The sequence below is a fragment of the Penicillium cinerascens genome (assembly GCF_028974065.1).
Source record: "Penicillium cinerascens strain IBT 15544 chromosome Unknown scaffold_4_segment0_segment1, whole genome shotgun sequence".
Taxonomy (NCBI): domain Eukaryota; kingdom Fungi; phylum Ascomycota; class Eurotiomycetes; order Eurotiales; family Aspergillaceae; genus Penicillium; species Penicillium cinerascens.
In genome coordinates, this window is record NW_026695298.1 from 2,957,397 (window position 1) to 2,976,284 (window position 18,888).

Sequence of the window (18,888 nt, forward strand, 5' to 3'; positions counted from 1 at the left end):
TATGGTCTTGTAGGACCAAAGACTTTTTCATCGCGAGCTCGACGATCCTCTGTTCTATAATGCGGACTCTAGATCTTCCAAGACAGTCTAGTTTCAGAAAGCTGCATTTGAAATGTTGATTTATCGCTCAAAGTACACGGTCGTTAATTCCTGCAACGTAATCATACCAAGTAATTGCCCAGCAATTAACACGTTCGAACCACCATCAGGCCAAAGCTGCGGGGTCCTTCAGGTCATCATCGAATTTCTTACCAGACTGATACTCGATCTGATGACGATGTGGCAGTTTTTTAGCCAAATGAACAGCATCCAGTACGCCGCGAGAAAGTGCGAATATCTCATCCATCTCTTCGAGGCTGCGTCCAGCCGTCTCAGGAAACAGATAGTAGATCGCAGGGGTCATCAAGGCATTGAGACCGGCAAAGACGAGGAAGTACCGCTGGCCCATGAGGTTAAAGGCGAGAGGTGTGATGTTGGTGATCAAGATGCTGAAAATCCACGAAATACTGATGCTCAAGCTGTTGATGGTGGTGCGTAGATGAAGGGGAGCAATTTCCGTGGCAAAAAGATAAGGAATGCCACCGAACCCGATGATATAGCTGAAATGGAACAAGAACAAGAAGAACACGGCGCCATGTGATGCCCATATATTTCCGGATTGGGAACCAAGGCTTGCAATCAGTGCGAGGCAGATAGTGTTTCCGATCGTGCTGCCCATCAAGAGCTTGCGGCGGCCAACCCCTTCAATGCCGAGGACGCAGACGGCACCGCCGATGGGACCGACGAGCTGATATACTCCTGCTAAAAGCCGGGAGGTTGTGTCATTAAGTCCAAGGTTCTTCTCGAAGATTTCGGTTGCTAAAATGGAAATGCCGATTAGTCAAAGGGCTGGGCTGGGTTTGAGAGCGAGAGGACTTACTATAAAAAGTTGTGACCGTGGCACCGGTCAATTGAAGGAATATCAGAGGCCCAGCAGCAAGCATAGCTCGATGCAAGATCCGCTGAGGACCCATATGGAAGATTTGACCCAATGATCTCTTGTCGCCGGCCAATTCCAGTGAAGCCTGCACTTCCTCGACCCGTCGTTCGATAATCTCATCATTGACAGAAGTGTTCTCCAACATGGCCAGGACCTCACGGGCTTCAGTGACTTTTCCTTGACGAAGAAGCCAGCGAGGCGAATCGGGAAGAAGGGCTGCAAACACAAAAACGATGGCCGAAAGCAAAACGGGAAATGCGGATGGGAAACGCCATGCCACACTGTTTCCCATGAAAGACATTCCGTATTCAAGGAAAAGCGCGATCGCGCATCCCAGGCCGCTGAAAATGCCCTTGCTGACAACGTGCGTGCCACGCTTCTTCGCAGGGGAGATTTCAGACTGCCAAAGAGGAACCGTGGCCAGCAAAGCACCGGTGCCGACACCGATCATGACCCGAGATACGACGAGTTGGATCAGGGTGCAGGCACTGGCGTTCAAGATACAGCCAATGATCTGCACAAACGATCCGACCATCATAGTCCTTCGACGACCAAGTTTGTCTCCCAGCCAAATGCAGGAAAAGGTTCCCAGGAAACCGCCAATCGTGTAAACAGCGACAACGGTTCCTTGGATACTCGATGTATATGCCTGATTCTTAGCATGCTGGACATCGATCTCAGGGAACTGCTTCTCAAAGCTCCCCAAACTCAAGACTCCACCAAGTGATGCAGCGTTATAGCCAACGGACATGATCCCAGGCATCAGAACACCCAGGATTGCCACAATATTGAGGCTATTGCCACGGACACCCAGAGACGACATTCTGGATACGTCAGAAAAAAGAGATCTGCGTACCACGAGGTGAAGATCGATGGATCAGCGTGGTCCGCAGAAAGCGAAGAGATGAAGAACAATATGAGGCATGCTGCTCCATTTTGTATCTCGAACACCTGGACTTGAATACTGAGCCTATTTGGCCCAGGCCTGTTTCCTCCCTGTTGTATTTGCCGCATTCCACCCCCTGGAGGTTATGCATAGAATTCCCCCGAATCCCGCAAATCCGAGGCCCATCTCGCACGGGCTCGAACTCGAGCGACCTGCTCGGCACAGGCACCCGAGTACCGCTTAAAATCTCTTCGACTCGGGGAATGTGGATACCCTCATGCAGAGATCAGGTCAATGGGTAGGGCTGGATAGCACAGCGTGAGCGATTAGGCGAAGAATGAGTATGGGAACAAGGGATCGGAGAAATAAGCAGGCACCCGTGGATGGAAGTCCAATTGGATAGGCACCAAAATGCCTCTTAGATCAAGAAAGTAGGACCGACGTAACGGACCAACTCGGTGTTATCTGCCATTTGCTATGCTCCTGTTTCTTATCTTTCAATCCTACGTCGTGATACCATCATGTGTTTCAAATCCCGCCAACAAATTCACCCTAACTTGATTTAAAACTGGTGTAATAAACTGATGTGCATTCCACAGTTACAGGGAATGACGTACTTGTGCAGGAAATTAAATGTATTAGATGAGTAGTTCAAACATGTATCCCATCTGGGGCACCTGGGGGTATATTGCACGATCTTCATTTATTACCTGGCAATTCCTGAGGTCGCCACACACCATCCAGCTCCGTGAATCCAGACTTGCCCGTCACAAGGCGCGACTGGGGCGTCTGTGGGGTATTGGCAACGTTCTGGACAGGAATGTTATCCGTCAGAGCCTTACTTAACCTATTCGCGCGTCTCCTTTCCCAGAATGCCCATAATAACGAGCCAAGAGCAATGACGCCCAGCGGAACACCCAAACCGGCGCCGAGCGCGACATCATGTGAACCGGTCGTCGGAGCGGAGCTCGAAGAATTGGAAGAATTGGAACATGTACTATTATTGGAAATAGACCCAGGCGTAGACGTTTTGTTTGTATAGTCGGCAAGGGCAGCGTATCCGGCGAGAACGTGGGCATCGTTTAAAACGAAGCTATCGTAACCAAATTGACAATCAGTGTTCTGCCCGCTGCCGGTACCGACAGCTGTACCACAGCAGTATGTGGAAGAGTCATTGGAGCTATCGTATCTTAAATTGATAATTGCCGAGCCTTGATAATTGAATTCGGATTGTTCTGTGTTGCGTCAATATTTGGGGCCAAAATAAGGAGGCTGGATACTGACGGCATGCTGTTGGACATCCGGATGCCCAAGTATCACTCGTGCACCCTCCACGCGACAAGGTAAAGGGCTGAGTAATGTCCATGCAGTATCCATTGGACAGGCAAATGGAATTTGATCCACAGCAGGCGGTGATTTCATTATCGGAACAGGGGTAGTTCCCGTTGGCGACCTTATTGTTCGGCCAGTAGCACTGGCGGCTTGCGGACATGATGGTATATTGCCGTGGCTAAAAGGGGGTGTGGAAAGGCTAGATGCGACCGAGCTGAAGATATTGCAGAGATGCGTTTGTGAAGAAAGAGAACATTTATGCCGTTCAGCTGGACCCCAGTGGGGGCCAACGCTTGAGCGCTTAGACCAAACGAATCATCTCGCAATACGAGTACTACGGTCAAACATGCCAAGTTTACAATCAGGTCGTACAGACCATTAAGGAACTAGTGCTTAGATCATCCCAACCCGAATCCTAGTTTTCCTCTGCTGAAAGAAACACGACTTCAGTCAAACAACTGCGAACCTGGGTAGTGGCCGGGGGGAGCTTGAAGCTCTTCGGCCCACTGCTGCCTTGACCCCATCTACGGCCCATGCAAAGGACCCCTGAGAAACCAGACAAGAGCGCAGATCCCGATTGACCTGTGCACAGGGTAATTCGATCTACATAAGCACACCATTCATCCTTCGGCGATTGGTGGATATATAGTAGTCGCCCCACTTAGTTTTCGTCCCAAACGCGCCATAACGCGACGAACCTTAAACAGCCCATTTTTTTACAACCATCACTTACGGTTTCGCAAACCTGTTCATCATCGGTCGATGGTAATAGTCGATGAGGAAAGGAGCTATCTCCATGCCCAGGAGGTGAGATTATCGTGTACCGAAGCGTCAATTATTCTATACACGACCTCGTGACTATCCTAACTCTGCCCGGTTCGTCTAGTACACGGTGGAGAAAACCGACTAGTGAGCCGACGGCATGACTCTTTAGCGTTCTGGTCGACTAAAGGTCCTATCACATTCGGTTAGCGTCACATTTTATTACTAATTAAGCATGATCCTTTGATTATGCGTAACGAGATACACCGAAATCGGAATTGACATTGCCGACATTACGATTTGCCAATTGCTCGAATTCTCGGGATATAGGCACTAGAAAGCTATAAAAAGGCCTAGACGTGATTCCAAATCTTCTATCTGGGAACGTCAGACTCAAATGATTTCCATACATCGTTTGCAAAAGCTTCATCTTGGAGAAGCTTGAAGCCAATAGCAGCCATTCCTCTTGCTACTTCTATTGCCATCTTATAGGCTTCAATAGATTGAGCTGCGTCGGTAAAACCAGCCGAATGAATGTTTTGACCGGATTTGGTTGGAATATGAAAGTTTCCATGGAAGGAAGGGACATCATAGCTCACGTTGCCTATTGTAAAGATTGTTAGATGAATCAGTGATAACATATCATATTTAAGACCACAAACCCATATCGGTGCTGTAACCACCCACGAACTGGTATTGAAGATCACAGGCAAAACTCCGGCCAATGCTTTCCATATATTCGGAGAAAGCAATGCAGAGAGCTTTGTTCGATCTAAGGTCGTCATAAGGTTTCATTCTATCGAGAAAAGTCAGCAGAGTATCTTATTTTGATGGGAAGACCATTGGATCTTTGTTTGACTTACTCATCAACATACTCTACTGTGCATTGCGTAGCCAGAGCGGCACCTTCAAAACATTGCCTCGCTCTGCTTGCTAAGTGTAACAGTTCTTGCTTCGTCGCAGATCGTACACCAAGGGCTACCACTGCCCGATCCACGATAACATTAGTACTCTGACCACCCTCTTCGATAATGACATTAAGACGATCGGTGGGTCGAATATGCTGTCTCAACATGCTGAGGGCCGAGTATGAGAGGGCAGCTGCATCAAGGGCATTGATTCCCATCCAAGGAAAAGCCCCCGCATGAGCTGATAGGCCCGAAAAAACCGCTTTGTAACGGGTTGCGGCAAGACAAGATCCAAATGATATTCCGTCTTTTGCATCTATTCCTCTGGGACATGGATGCATCATTATTGCGGCATCAACATCAGTGAAGGCACCAGCTTCAATCAGCCTGATCTTTCCTCCGCCCCCCTCTTCTGCAGGACACCCAAGAAGGCGTACTCTTCCTGGAAGCTTGGTCGCTGCTAAAGCGGCCCGAACGCCAAAAAAAGCCGCGATGGAGGAAGTAGCAATTAAATTGTGCCCACAGGCGTGGCCAATGTCGGGCAAGGCGTCATACTCGGCGCAGAAGGTTACAACGCGCCCGCCTTTTCCATACTCGGCAAGAAACGACGTGTCCATTCCGAACGCATGTGGTGTGACAGAGACTTTATGCTTCATGAAAAAAGAGACGATGTTTTGATGAGCCTTCACTTCTCTGTAACATAGCTCCGGGTTTTCATGAATCTGAAAATTTCAATCATGTTCTGCGTCAGTAATTCATGATACCTCTAATCAAAACGTATAACACAATTCTTACCTGGGCATTCAATTCTTGCAACTCTTGATCAATTTCACCCATCCCCCTAAGTATTTCTGACTCTGGCGAACAGGCCTCTCCATGCTGATCAATGTTCGCTAATCCCAATCCTGGTCCGAAATATGACATTCTAGCATCAAATTCTCCCTTCCTTTTTTGCGAGATTGAAATCTACAGCACAGATGGTTTAGAACAGCGGCTTAATATAGTATTATCATGGTAACATTTTTCTCGGGTGGGATATCTAAGCATTAGGTTTCGTCTCTCGTAGGTTTGGTCGTCAATATCTACCACTAATATCAGTTTTTAAATCGCCATCCCCGTTCCTTAGAGAAGGGGAGCGTTATCATTGTCCCAGAATGGAGTCACTTCATTGGCTCTGTTGACGACGCCCCGCTTCGGGGGACATCCTAAAACCTACTCCGTCGTCTATTCCCATCAATCCAATTCGCGGAGATAAGTTGTAAGTTGTTACCAAAGCAGAAAGCCTATCTCCATTCCTCAATATAGTTGAAATTGATTGCTATGAGTACATCATTACCCCTTATTAATCACTTCTTCACCATTACAAAAAGCCATTCTCAGTAACCCCATATAATGGTTGCCTTGCTGAGATTCGATTATCATCTGTGCCGCAAGTCTGTAGCGGGGCATCTGAATTTTACTCAGGAGCCATTCTCGACTGATAGGATCAACCACTTCGAGAGCCGCAATAAAGAGAGCCCATTGAAAACCTTCAAAAATGGCCACTTCTCCCATCGAACACGCTTTGTGAGATGCGGCCAACAGATCCTGCATGATTGAGTGGGCTTCAGGTATCAAAGATGCTGTGATACCAGGAGACTGCACGCGCAGGTAAAATATCTGAAGGGCATAGAAAATAGCAATGTTTATGTTGCAGAAAGAGCTTAGATTCTGCGATAAAGTGGTAGCCGAGGACGCAATCTGAAATATGAGGTCGTACTTCTGTATTTATCGTCAATAGATGTTTTTTTCTTGACAACTAAACAGGTTGCCTACTGTTCTGATTTGGTGAAACCAAGGATGAATCGAATTCGCGCGGTCGGTAATTTCGAATCGAAGGAGAACAAGGTCCACAGACATGTCGACGGCGTGAGACATCTCCATATCATCGAGACTTTGATGTATCGGGTATTCGATGCCCCAGTTGAGTTGAAGAGTTGGTCGAGACAGGCGCCAGATATCCATCATCCGCTGAGGACTGCTTCTGAAATGCTTCCCTACATGGCCGCCTCCCCCTAGAAAGGCACAGTTGACATCTTCTTTGTAGATCCAGAACAACAGCCGAGCAAGAAGCGTACGATTTGCAGAGCCCTGAAGCTCGACTGCTTGTTGTCGTCCAACATGAGTCTGAGGCATGTTCAAAGTAGGCTCAGTTCCCAGGGAGTCGAGCTGGAATTTCTTTATGTAATTGAGGGCGGCCAGGCTCAGCTTCCCTATCTCCTTCAAAGAGATACTTCTAAGCATATAGACGAAGTTAAAGAAGAAAGAAGCCATAGTGGCAACCATGTCTTCAGAAGTTGGTTCAACCAGTACTCTCCGAAAAAGGATATGTCCTTGCTGGAAATGATACGAGGCCAAACAATTGCTCGATGGGTATCCTTGCATTTGTTGAAAAGAGGCGGCCAAAGCAAAATGCATGGCCATCTCATTTTTTGCAATCACGTGTAACAACAGAGTGGCAAAGGACCATCTTGAGTCTTTCAGGGTCTGGGATAGGGCAAAAGATCCCTGATAGAAGCTCAGCGCTGCATGGTCATCTCGACTGAGTACAAGCGAGCTTGGCAGAGGGATATGATATGTCGTCGGCGTAGAAAATGATATTCCTGGTGATGATAACCGTAGGAAGACATCTTCGCTTGGGCAGGAGATGTTCTCACGTGCTGTGATATGTGGATTTTGCTGGTTGTAGAGTCCCCCCTCTGGCTCTTGAAGTCCTCTGTACGGGGTAGCCGAATCCAGGAATAAATATTCACCAACATCATCAGTTAGTGGGATATTTTCTAGGTCAAAGCAGTCTTCTGGTCGGAGAAGCATGTCTTCATTGCCCAAAAAGCCTTGGTTGGTATTCGAGGGAGATTGAATGTCGGTCGCACTCTTTATCTGCGGTTGTAGTCGACGAAGTTCTGGTCTCTTCTGTGAGTTATCATTGGATTTTGCCTTGCTTGTGCAGTATATGCAATCAATGCAAAGACGCTCGCACCGGCTACACACCGGCGTTTTTTTGTCGCATCTGACATGTTTGGCCCTGCAAGTAACACAGCCTAATAATTATGTATGATAGGGTCAGTGATTTTCATGAAGAGAGTAAACCAGATGAACAGAAGAGGACATTCCAGATGAGGCCGAATGCAAGCTCATCATTCGCTGTGGGTTTGGACAACTCTCACCATCCCGGGAACGCCCTAAAGTATTGACACGCCGCCTTTTCCTCCCATTGGAATCGTCTGAGACTTGAAGACTAGAGCTCATCGTATAATGTGTTGGACTGATGGCGGCTAATCTTAGGTGCTTTGCTACAACTTCATATCTGCCAACTACCGAGGGCAAGGGGTTGTCGGGGAACCCCGCAATCGGGGTTCCGTACGCTTGTTTCCTGGGACTATAGCGCCCCGGTCGTCAAAATCGGCCAATAAGCTGGTAGAATGTTTTAGCGGGCCTCATTGTCGTCTAAACTCGCCAATAATGTCGCATGGGCGTAGAATTCCTTATCCGTCTATGTTTTCCTATTTATGTACGTAGCATGGTTCTCTCGAACCCCGATCACCTTCTAGCATCAATTCCAGAATTCGAGAAAGAAAAAGACTTGAAAGCATTAAAAATTCTCAATAAACCATGTCAGGCCATGAAAATGATCCTATTTCCAAGCCAGAATCAGACTCTGAGAAAGCTGCCGTGAACGAGCAGGATATGCAGCAGAGTGAGACTGGTTTTGTTATTGAGAGGAATGTGTAGAAGAAGATTGACTTAATGTTTGTTATATCCTGTTTGTCCAGTATTGCAATTAAACTAACCCCATTTTATATTGATGCCGGTCTTGCTCTTCACTTACGTGCTCCAATTTATGGACAAGACCAGCCTTGCCAATGCCAGCGTCATGGGAATCATTGTTGATACGGTAGGTGATTAAACCAATTTTCTTGTTTCGACTGTCTTTCTCTTACAATTTCCCTCTTCGGTAGCACCTCGTTGGTCAAGAGTTCTCGTGGCTAAGTAGCGTGTTCTACTTTGGCTACCTGTTTGCAAATCTTCCAGTCTCGGTACTCCTGGTCAAATTTCCATTGGGAAAGACCCTGGGTACTGCTGTGTACGGACCTCAAACGAGTGAATGCGAGACTCTCAACTGATCCAGTGGCAGTGCTATTTGGGGTGCAATTCTATGCTGCCATGCGGCAACCCAGAATTTTGCTGGGCTTTGTGTCACGCGTATTCTTCTTGGAGTTTTTGAAAGCGCTGTCAGCCCCGGGTTTGCGCTAATTACCAGTATCTGGTATAGGCCACCCTAACATGCTTCTCGTCACGGGATCTGGTTCGCAGGAAATTCTCTTGGGGCTTTATTGGGGTCGTTAATTGCCTATGGGTGTGCGCATATGTCTGATCACCCCCTGGAATCGTGGAGAGTGAGTCAGACATTTTCTTCTTGGAACTACACAGGCATGGTGGGCTAACACCATATAGTGGCTATTCATCATTCTTGGTCTTCCAACCGTCCTTTGGGGTGTTCTGCTTTTCCTCATTCTTCCTGATACTCCTTCAAAAGCTTGGTTTTTAAGTCGTGAGGAGCGACTTTTCGCTCAACAGCGGCACCAATCAGTGCAACGTTCCTGGAAGACAAATGAGTGGAAAATTTCACAATTCTGTGAAGCAATCAAAGACCTCAAAACCTGGTTTTTCTTCGTGATCATTACGACTGGGTCGTTGACAAATGGCGTCATATCCAATGTAATTGAACTCTCCGTGAACGAAAGTCCACCTGGACTGCTGCTAAGACCACTCTGAAATCAGTTCTCGGCCCTCATCATCCAGAGTCTCGGCTTCGACACATTCACTACATTGCTTCTTAATCTGCCTATTGCCACCTTTCAGTTCATTGTTGTGATAGTGTCATCTCTGGCTGCTCAGAGGTTTAGAAAATCTCGCTTGATTCTCGTCATTATCGGGAACATCGTTGCCCTCGTCGGAACGCTCCTGATTCGCCAGCAAGATACAAATAACAAGGGTGGTCGATTTGCCGGCGTAATGTTGCTGCTTGCGTCCAGTAATATTTTCCCTCTAATGCTCAGTTTGATATCCAGCAATGTCGGAGGAATAACGAAGAAGGCAACAGTCAATGCGATCTTCTTTTTAGGATACTGTGCGGGAAACATTGCCGGTCCACAAATGTTTATTTCTAAAGAAGCGCCAACACACCAGGTTCGTACCTTCTGGCTTTCTTCTTTCCTCCACCCGTCTTCTCCAAAGCAGAATTTTGAAAGGACGTTAACTCCTTTTTCAGACTGCATTTACAGGCCTCCTTTCCCTATTCTGCCTGGTCACGGCTTTCCTTGCTTTATTCCGACTTTATTTGGACCTCGAAAATAAGCGCCGGGACAAGGAGCAAGGAAAACATATCGATGCTGAGCAAAAGGACGGCTGTCCTGTGTCAGAACCCAATAACGAGGGTCCTAATTTGCATGATGAAACCGATTTCGAAAACAGTGACTACAGGTATTGCTTGTAAAGTGCAAGCCATCAAGTTCCTACTCTCATCGTCGGGGGGTTGCTGTTACTTTTTATGAAGAATTGCTAGTTTCCTGGGGTCTACTCTGCTCTTTTTACACCTAATGTCTCATTAAAATTTTTCTGTATGTCCATTACTGTCTATGTCAGAGGCATTGAGGTTGCAAGCAAAAACATTCTTTAAAATACAGTGTTTTGGTGCCGGCGGCCCCCTACTCACCGTGTCCTCGTATACTAAATATTAAACAGTAAAATATGACTGCCTTTTATATTTATATATTAACCTATAACTAGTTAAATTTTCAGACCAAATGGATTAGGTGTGGTTGAGTAGTGTTAGAAAATAAGTTTAAGGGTAGGGATATATGGATTCTGAAGGCCGAACCAAGGCGCGAATTCAGGCCCAATTAAGGTATGGACTGGCATATCAGAGACACATTGATTTCTCAAGAGGTAAATTTTCATCAAGTATTAACATATGTCTTGGAATCTCTCTCTCGTAGTACCTGATCTATCCGATCAGACTGTGTGGCACACTATGCAGATATTGTCTCTCGTATATTTCCAAGACCCCCACCCAGTGTACGCCTTCAAATGAACAACCATGTATACACGAGCTACCCTGATGACCAATGCCACCACGGAGATTCATGGTCCAGAACCCCGCGTGAAATAATGAGTCGCATCGGTGACCCTTGCCAAACCCGTTGGGCTAACGGAGATAACACAAAACCCGGGGAGTTTCCTATCAACGCGACTTGACTTAACTCCGACCACGAACCCGTCCTCCGATGCTACATAGTTCGGAAGGTAGTTGAAATGAAATAGACAGGTATAAATAGGGGGTCTCGAGCCCTCGAAGAATCCGATCATTACCAAATAATCAAGCACCACTCTGAACTTTGGGATAATTAATCCCCAATACTTCCCCGATCCTTCAAGCTTCAAATATCAAGAACAATTAACAATGTCGTCAACCCACCAAGCGGCCATAATTCCGCAACAGGGCGGCCCTCTATCCATAGTCCAGCGACCAACACCGACGCCAGGCCCCAAAGAACTCTTAATTGAAGTCCACGCCGTGGCCGTAAACCCAGTCGATGTGTACCAACGAGACATGGGAATCTTCATCTCCGAATACCCCGCCGTCGTCGGCTCCGACGTCAGCGGCATCGTGGTCAAGTCAGGTAGCTCCGTGGATACTGTCATTCCCGAGGGTACAAGAGTGACTGCATTCGCCAGTGCATTTTACCAGAAGGGAGCGCCGAACTACGGAGCACTCCAAAGATACGTGCTTGTTTCGGAGGAGATGGTTACCGTGCTTCCGGACTCGTTTTCGTTTACGGAGGGGAGTGTCTTTCCCATGGCTGCGCTGACGACGTGGAATGGGTGGCTGTGGGCCGGTGTTCCACGCGAGCCGTCTTCCAAGGGAACCGAGGGTGTTCTCGTCTGGGGCGGGTCGAGTAGTATGGGCGCGTTTGCGGTGCAAGCGGCGAAGCTGTCCGGGTATACGGTTTATGCGACAGCTAGTCCGCAGCATCATGAGTACCTGAAGGGACTCGGGGCATCGCGGGTCTTTGATTACAAGTCTGAGGATGTGTTGAAGAAAATTGTGAATGCATCGCGGGAAGATGGATTGACGTTCAAGATGGGATATCATGCTACTGGGTCGCAGCAGTTGTCTGTGGATGTTCTGGATGCGTTGCGAGGGGAGGAGAAGGTTAAGTTGGCGATTGCGCCTAGGGTGGATATCGACGTGAAGGTTCCGAAGGGGGTTGAGACTGCTTTTGTTTCGGCGCCTGAGGATCCGGAGGAGAGACAGGAGAGGCTCGTTTGGATTTTTAAGACTTGGTTGCAGGAGAAGCTTGCGGCTGGGCAGTTGGTTCCTAGTCCGAGGATCCAAGTGGTTGAAGGGGGGTTGGAATCTGCTAATAAGGCTTTGGATGAGTTGAAGACAGGTGTGAGTGGTGTCAAGCTTGTTTTGGAGCTTTAGGTTGTTTATTCTATGTGATTTAATTGGATCTATGTTCGAGAATTAACCATCTCCACTCGTAAAGTTCGAATGAGGAGAAACACGTTAGAGCCTAAATGTCTAAATACAAGTGGACACTTGGCCCAAACGGCGAAGAGATGACAGATGGAACAGGTCAGATCAACCGTAAAGAACCTCGGAGTAGACTTGATGACATCCCGTTCGTATACTTCGAGTATGTCCAGTCTGCGTGTATGTAACGCCGAGCAGCAAAAATAAGGAACAAGAAAAAGAGAAAACAACTCTATCGGCAGGTTGCGATGCCATGGAGCTCTGAATCAATGCAAGTGAAAGGCGAGAATGAAAACCAACGTTCAGGTCTGAGACCTCGAAGCGCCAATGCTATCCAAAAATCCAAAAACAATAAGATAATCGTTACTATGCGGGGTATCCAATGGAAAAGACAGATAGTCGAGACATATGGAAATAATCAAGTGTGACGGCGTTGATATATCAAGACATGCAATATACCACGGTTCTATCACTGCTCAGGCGGAGCTGCAACCGCCTCTTGAGGTGATTCCGCCAGAGGAACTCCATTCGTTGGCGGAGCCTCTGGGGGAGTGAATGAATCTGCAGTATCGCCACCACTACCGCTACCCCACGAATCCTCACGTAGGATTTCCTGGGCATCAGGCAGATTAGGCCTCTGCAGTTTATGGTGGGGTGTTTTGGCGGCAATGCGAGTGGCTGATGGCGACCCGGGTTGTGGTTGCGATACGGACTCATGACGGCTGCCACCCTGCATTGGACTAGCGGCGCTGTCGAAACCAGGCGAGGCGGGTCGTGGAGAGTCCATGAAGCCACGCCACTTCCGCCAGCCTTCGAAGTCGATGAGAGCTTGCATGCAACCCCATTCTGTTACTTTCTGTTCAAGCCACGGGAAGCCGACGGGCTATTTTAAAGTCAGTTGGTATGAAGTATGAAGATTGGGTAGAGAGAGGTGCATACCTTGGTCAAGAAATCATTGCAGCCGGCTGCCAAAGCTTCGTGACGATCACTTTGCAAACTGCTAGCTGTCAATGCGACAATAATCACCGGACTCCGGAACAGTGACAAATCAGACAATGTGTCCTCTTCGCTGACAGAGCGATGGAAACTAGGCCGTCTATCCATTTCGCTAGGAGTGGTTGCAGCGCTTGAAGCACTGGAACGACCAGATGCATTCTTCGGGAAGACACCAATCCCATTCAGACGTTCGAGACGACGAATCTCCTTGGTGGCGTCCAGGCCGTTCATGACGGGCAACTGGATATCCATAAGTACCAAATGGAATCCGCCCTGCCGCCACTTTCGCACCGCCTCCTCGCCATTTGCCGCACACTTCCAGCGCACGCTCAGTCGTTTCATGAACGCCTCCAACAGCTTTTGGTTGATGATATTGTCTTCCACGATCAGAACGTTGATTGGCGGTACAGTACCATCGATCAATCCACCAAAAACCGCACCAGGTGATATAGCACCTTTCGATTTGCGAAGAGCTCGCGGAGACGCAGCCGGTGCTGGTGGCGTATGTGTCTTGGTCTGGGGGGAGTCGGGCAGCGGCGCAGGAGGTGTGGGTGCGTTTTGCGTCGGAGCAGCTGGAGGAGCTTGGGAATGGGGGGAAATGCCGGTTTCTTCTGGACGTTAGTCAAGATGAATTTGGAATTACACGGATATGAAAATACCTGTCACAATAGGCACTTGGCCGTGAATCGTCGGGGAACTTGTTGTGTGTCTGGTGAGTGGCGGCCGGCGGTGATGGCGCGATGCACGACTTCCTGGCGATGGCAAGGGAGGGGCGACGCCAGTGGTAAGAATTGATATAGCAGGCGCATTAGCCTGTGTCGAGGTCGCGGGATGTCCGGGGGGCGTAGGGTTTGGATTGGCCGGCATCAAAGGGAAATAGTCACCATTCTCGCCGGGTTGATGGTGATGATAGGCGGGATGGCGAGGCGAAGGCTTCGGGGTTCGGCGTGACGGAGCATCGATGATCAAAGCCTCTTCTATTGATTGACCTCCGGGGTAGTATGAATCAATGACGGAGAAGAGACCCTCCTCCGGGCTGAGTAGGCGTTCAGCATGTGTCGGTCTGTTCGAACCTTCTCGAGCTTGAATTCGAATCACAATATCCGGTGAATCGAAGCTTCTTCCCAAAGAGTTGACGTATTTCATGATCACCTGGTCTCGCAATTCATCCACCACTGCATCTTCCAAGCATGGTACCAGGGTGGCTGAGCCACCTGGCCGTTTGACCCAGACTCGGCGTTGAACCATTTCGCTCGCAGCTACGGGGGCACGGAAACTGCCTTGTTCACCCGAGAAAAAGAAACTCGGATCCAACAGCCCACTAATCAAGTGCTGGTGTGACGTTGGGAGCAAAGACTGCCGCCGGACGGCAAGACTGGGTCGCTTGCTTGATGGAGGAGGAAAGAACGGCGACGACGGTTCACGAGCGTCCAAAGTTTGCTCGACGACGGTTTCTAATGCCGGTGTCAATGGAGGCTCGCTCGGAGTCGCCGTTCGATTTTTGGCGTGGGTGGACTGGATAGAGGTATTGTCGGAAAGCTGGGGCGTCTGGAGTGGAGTCTCGAGGGGAGAAGGGGGCTCGTCGGTGAGAGGGGTATGTAGCGGCGAAAGACCAGGCTCAATCGGCGGCGGGATATCGGTGCGACCTTCACGCTCGGGAGGATGAAGCTGCTGGTCCGAGGGGATGATGGGATAAGGCTCGTCCGGGCGCCGGGGCTTGAGCGCGTGTCCCTCGTGCCGGTCGGGAGCAGGGTCGGGGCCGGGCTCGTCGAAAGAGGGCTCGGCTGGCGAAGAGACGACGCTGTACGAGGACTTCTCGCTGGCGGAGTCGAAGGGTTGCTGAGCGCGAGAGTGGCGAGAGGGTGAGTTTGGGTGGACACGCGGGTCCGCCCCGTTGCCCGCTTTGGGACCTGATGATCGTTGCAGGAGTGTGGCCTTGAGCAGACGCGAAAGGCGTCTCTCTGGCATTGTGACTGCTGCCAGAGAAGCTTAGAAGTCTCGCATTGTCTTTTCCTCGAAATTCCTCGAAAGAGTGAGATAGGGGGGTGGCACTTGTTGTCCCGGATGGGGCTGGGGGCTTTTGACCTAGCTCCAAGGGTGTTAGTAGGGCTAGGTTGGCTCCATACCACGGACAACAATACTCCTGTTGCTCCCACAAAGATAGAGAGGGTACGAAAGTTCTAGGGGAGGAGCAGAAGGGAAACGAGGGGGTGAAGTTGCACGAGACCGTTTATTTGGCAGCTCGCGCTGATCTTCCGATTGTTGGGCAAAGCTCTGAGATCCCCCGCTAATACGGAAATACCGGCCGCATGGGCCAGTTAGTCTGTTTCCGTTGGATCTAGAACTCTTTGCTTTTTATTTTTGAGCCTTCGGTATGATGGGATCAATTGGTCTGATCTATGCTGGAGTAAAAATATTCTTTTGTAGGGCAACCCGAACATGGCCACCTAGGTATGTACAATCACGGTCTCCGTACCCGTGCAGAAAATCATCAATCATGAAACATCGTAACCGAATTAACATTTTTCAATGGTCTTTTCCCGTTCCACGTCGGCAGGGGATCGTGGCCGCTGTTCAGTGGGTTCCCGGTGCAGGGTCTCCCCCGAGTCATCATGTACACCCGACTCGAGGTCCCCTGCTATCTGCGTATTGTTTTGTTGCAAGTTCAAAACGTCATCAATGCTCCTCCCTGTTATTTTGGCCTCCTTGCGAATTTTACGATAGCGAATGCGCCAAACTATGTGGCTGACATAAATGCCTGACTCCAGAACGACGCTATTGTTGACGGTTAGCCTGGCGTGAGAATGGAGCCGAATTACTGACACGAGAATATACAAGATTCCACCTAGTATATCAAATGTCCCTTGTGCGGCTATTCCCCCGTTAGCAACATTCACCTATCCGATAGTTCCAGTACAGGCCCGGGGATGAGATCCGCACCTAAAGCGAAAAGCGAGAACAGCCCGCCTAGCGTGTCGATTGACAGAAATACCCAGTCTGTTGGAATGAATTAGTGACTTCAGACTCTTTTCAATATTCCAGGGGCGGGGCAACTCACTAAACCCAATCACGCGGCCATCTCTCTTCCACATTTCAAAATATGGCGGCAATAGACCAGCAGTCAGAAAAACCGCCGCCACGATCCCAACTACCAAATCTGGCCAGGTAATACCCTTGTTGTACGGGATCTATGAAGCTTTCTTAGACATGGTCCTAGGGTTACAGCTATTAGCTGATGCGGGTACTCACCCTCAGCGTCAGAATAAGAAGAACCTCGAGTCCAGCGAATAACACAATAAATGCAGAGCAGACCAGCGTTGCCTTTAATCGGCTATAATTGCTGTTTCACATAATCGATTAGAGCACCAAACAGGCCATGCAGAAGGGCAGACTCACTGATTATAGTACAGGATCTGACCCCAGCTGACGAGAGAAAAGAAGCCGAAGATTTGTGGCTGGACTTGTAGCGGTATGTTGACTTGCTATATCAACCTCATGGTCAGCTCTGCATCCACCACCGAGTTTCTTTTATATGTCGGCAACCCCGGACAACTGATCTCACCTGTAAAATAAAATACGCACCCATCGGGACAGAACCTGTGCAAAAACAAATCAGCACCAGCATCTCCCGCTTGACAGGCATACGTACAACCGGCCCATAGAAACATCATCGCCGCCGGGAATCCATCAGTCTTCTTCCGTCGATAATTGTACCATATCTGCGGAATCAGTTGGATACACCACAGGACCGTACCAATCGTGCCGAGCACCGTGGACGCCACGGTAACGTTGCCTCCCGACATTCTGTCGACTCGTATATCATCTGCAAAGCCAACCCAGAAAAATGAAGTTGAATCTTCTCCGATCCCGGCAGATCCGAATACAAAGCTCGGTCCGAATCAATGAATGCGAGCTCCCGTCTCAGTACCAAGACCAACGGCACTGCATGAACGACCCTCGTTGCCAAACAATACCACTGTCGCAGCGAACAAAGGACCGTCGAGTGCTCGAAATCCACAGCTACTTCCCAGGTAGAACAGAACAAAGACAAGATCACCTAGCAAAACAGCGGTGATGGACAGCCAAGGTAGAACTCCATTTTAGCGCCACACTAAGAACGACCCCGATCAGCAACCAGATAGGGTCGAACCCACCGGTCATGGTTCCATGGAAACTACTCCGAAAACAGGCAAATCCCTACGCATATGCAAGCTGCAGGTATGAACTGGTCAAACCAGAGGACAGCAAATAGCCCGAATACAGCCGGACCAAGGAGATATTTTAAGTGGGTCTAATTGGTCGGTCATAAATATCTGCCCGGGAGTTTTGAAAAAGACGTTTAGAAAGGTATCTTGGAAATTAGTATCAAAAGATGTCTCTAAAGACATTTAAAAAAACTACTAGGAGGAAATTTAGAAGGACCTAGAGAATAAAGTATTGAGGCCCATTTGTAATATCTCCTTGGTTCGGCTGTACGGAGAGCCCATCGAATGACGACTGAATTCTCCGCTTTGACGATCAGGAAGCAGTTACCGCTTCAAGGACTCGGGGTCTGAGTGTTGATTTGATTGGGAAGAGACTAGGACGAGATAGGTTATTAAGCGGCGAACACGGTGATAAGCCGGCTATTCCAACGCCCATTTTTTGAGTCTGCTCTTCGTTCGGAGCTTCTTCATTTCCAATAATAAGGGGCTAACGGTGTTGTGGTGGGCCTGGATCGGTGGGGTGGACCGAAGCGGTAACCTCGTAGCACGTTGGGTTTGCCGCAGTTCTGTGATAATGTGGATCTGTACCTAAATGGCTGTAGATACAACGCCATTATCTTCGATCTGATCTGCTACATACTGTCCTGTGTGTGGTAATTGATACCACGCTGGAGCCAAGCCAGCTCGAGGCGGATGTGTGAATCTGGCAAGAGATGATGAAGGAATGCGGGGCTCTGGAGATTTAGAGTCTAGAATCATGAAAGCGGAGTCCACCAACGTTGATATCATGGTATCCAGTTTTGCAGAGATTTATAAGCGCTACCCAAGCGGTCTAGGCGAGCTCCGAGTACGATGAACAGAGGTACAAGGTTGCATTCAAAGCCAGCTTCTCATGTCTTCTAAGGGTAACGAGAAAAAAACCGACAAACAAGTGTGGGATGCAAACCCTTACATCTGGGACTTTTCATGCAGGAAACCAAGACAAATCACCAGAGTCCAGAACGACTCCAGTCGCGCCTAAGATCCCCAACACGACAAGGAAAAAGAAAGCATATGAACCATAAAAAGAAGGAAAAGGTTGCGGGAGAACGGCCCGCGACACTGGAGACAAATCAAACCAGATAGATACGTTCCAAGGAGAGATAGAGAAAGATCGCATAGACACAGAAAAGGAAAGGAGGCCATCAAGACATCACGTTAGGTAAACCAAAATACACACACGTCGACAAAAGATCCGAAGG

General features: G+C 48.7%; 8 protein-coding genes across 8 annotated transcripts; 3 read left to right on the forward strand and 5 right to left on the reverse strand.

Annotated features, from left to right (window-relative positions):
• Positions 1–205: 205 nt before the first annotated feature.
• On the reverse strand, positions 206–1,802 carry N7498_010230 (Major facilitator superfamily domain general substrate transporter; the record flags this gene model as incomplete). The annotated part of the gene is made up of 2 exons (XM_058457286.1): positions 206–858; positions 920–1,802. 2 exons carry the CDS (start codon positions 1,800–1,802, stop codon positions 206–208), a joined length of 1,536 nt encoding a protein of 511 aa, XP_058304185.1.
• A 2,531-nt stretch (positions 1,803–4,333) lies between these two features.
• On the reverse strand, positions 4,334–5,704 carry N7498_010231 (M20 family metallopeptidase; the record flags this gene model as incomplete). The annotated part of the gene is made up of 4 exons (XM_058457287.1): positions 4,334–4,563; positions 4,622–4,755; positions 4,823–5,589; positions 5,663–5,704. The coding sequence occupies 4 exons, from the start codon at positions 5,702–5,704 to the stop codon at positions 4,334–4,336; spliced, it is 1,173 nt and encodes a 390-aa protein (XP_058304186.1).
• Positions 5,705–6,640: 936 nt separating this feature from the next.
• Positions 6,641–7,180, reverse strand: N7498_010232 (uncharacterized protein; the record flags this gene model as incomplete). Its single annotated transcript, XM_058457288.1, has 1 exon — positions 6,641–7,180. The coding sequence occupies one exon, from the start codon at positions 7,178–7,180 to the stop codon at positions 6,641–6,643; it is 540 nt and encodes a 179-aa protein (XP_058304187.1).
• Positions 7,181–8,711: 1,531 nt separating this feature from the next.
• On the forward strand, positions 8,712–9,030 carry N7498_010233 (major facilitator superfamily domain-containing protein; the record flags this gene model as incomplete). Its single annotated transcript, XM_058457289.1, has 2 exons — positions 8,712–8,801; positions 8,866–9,030. The coding sequence occupies 2 exons, from the start codon at positions 8,712–8,714 to the stop codon at positions 9,028–9,030; spliced, it is 255 nt and encodes an 84-aa protein (XP_058304188.1).
• A 243-nt stretch (positions 9,031–9,273) lies between these two features.
• On the forward strand, positions 9,274–10,403 carry N7498_010234 (major facilitator superfamily domain-containing protein; the record flags this gene model as incomplete). Its single annotated transcript, XM_058457290.1, has 4 exons — positions 9,274–9,303; positions 9,362–9,625; positions 9,689–10,096; positions 10,179–10,403. The coding sequence occupies 4 exons, from the start codon at positions 9,274–9,276 to the stop codon at positions 10,401–10,403; spliced, it is 927 nt and encodes a 308-aa protein (XP_058304189.1).
• Positions 10,404–11,369: 966 nt separating this feature from the next.
• Positions 11,370–12,395, forward strand: N7498_010235 (zinc-binding alcohol dehydrogenase family protein; the record flags this gene model as incomplete). Its single annotated transcript, XM_058457291.1, has 1 exon — positions 11,370–12,395. The coding sequence occupies one exon, from the start codon at positions 11,370–11,372 to the stop codon at positions 12,393–12,395; it is 1,026 nt and encodes a 341-aa protein (XP_058304190.1).
• A 520-nt stretch (positions 12,396–12,915) lies between these two features.
• On the reverse strand, positions 12,916–15,410 carry N7498_010236 (response regulator; the record flags this gene model as incomplete). The annotated part of the gene is made up of 3 exons (XM_058457292.1): positions 12,916–13,329; positions 13,386–14,050; positions 14,102–15,410. The coding sequence occupies 3 exons, from the start codon at positions 15,408–15,410 to the stop codon at positions 12,916–12,918; spliced, it is 2,388 nt and encodes a 795-aa protein (XP_058304191.1).
• Positions 15,411–15,958: 548 nt separating this feature from the next.
• Positions 15,959–17,245, reverse strand: N7498_010237 (PQ-loop repeat-containing protein; the record flags this gene model as incomplete). Its single annotated transcript, XM_058457293.1, has 8 exons — positions 15,959–16,217; positions 16,266–16,314; positions 16,383–16,439; positions 16,501–16,630; positions 16,692–16,782; positions 16,839–16,924; positions 17,005–17,039; positions 17,092–17,245. 8 exons carry the CDS (start codon positions 17,243–17,245, stop codon positions 15,959–15,961), a joined length of 861 nt encoding a protein of 286 aa, XP_058304192.1.
• Positions 17,246–18,888: the final 1,643 nt, after the last annotated feature.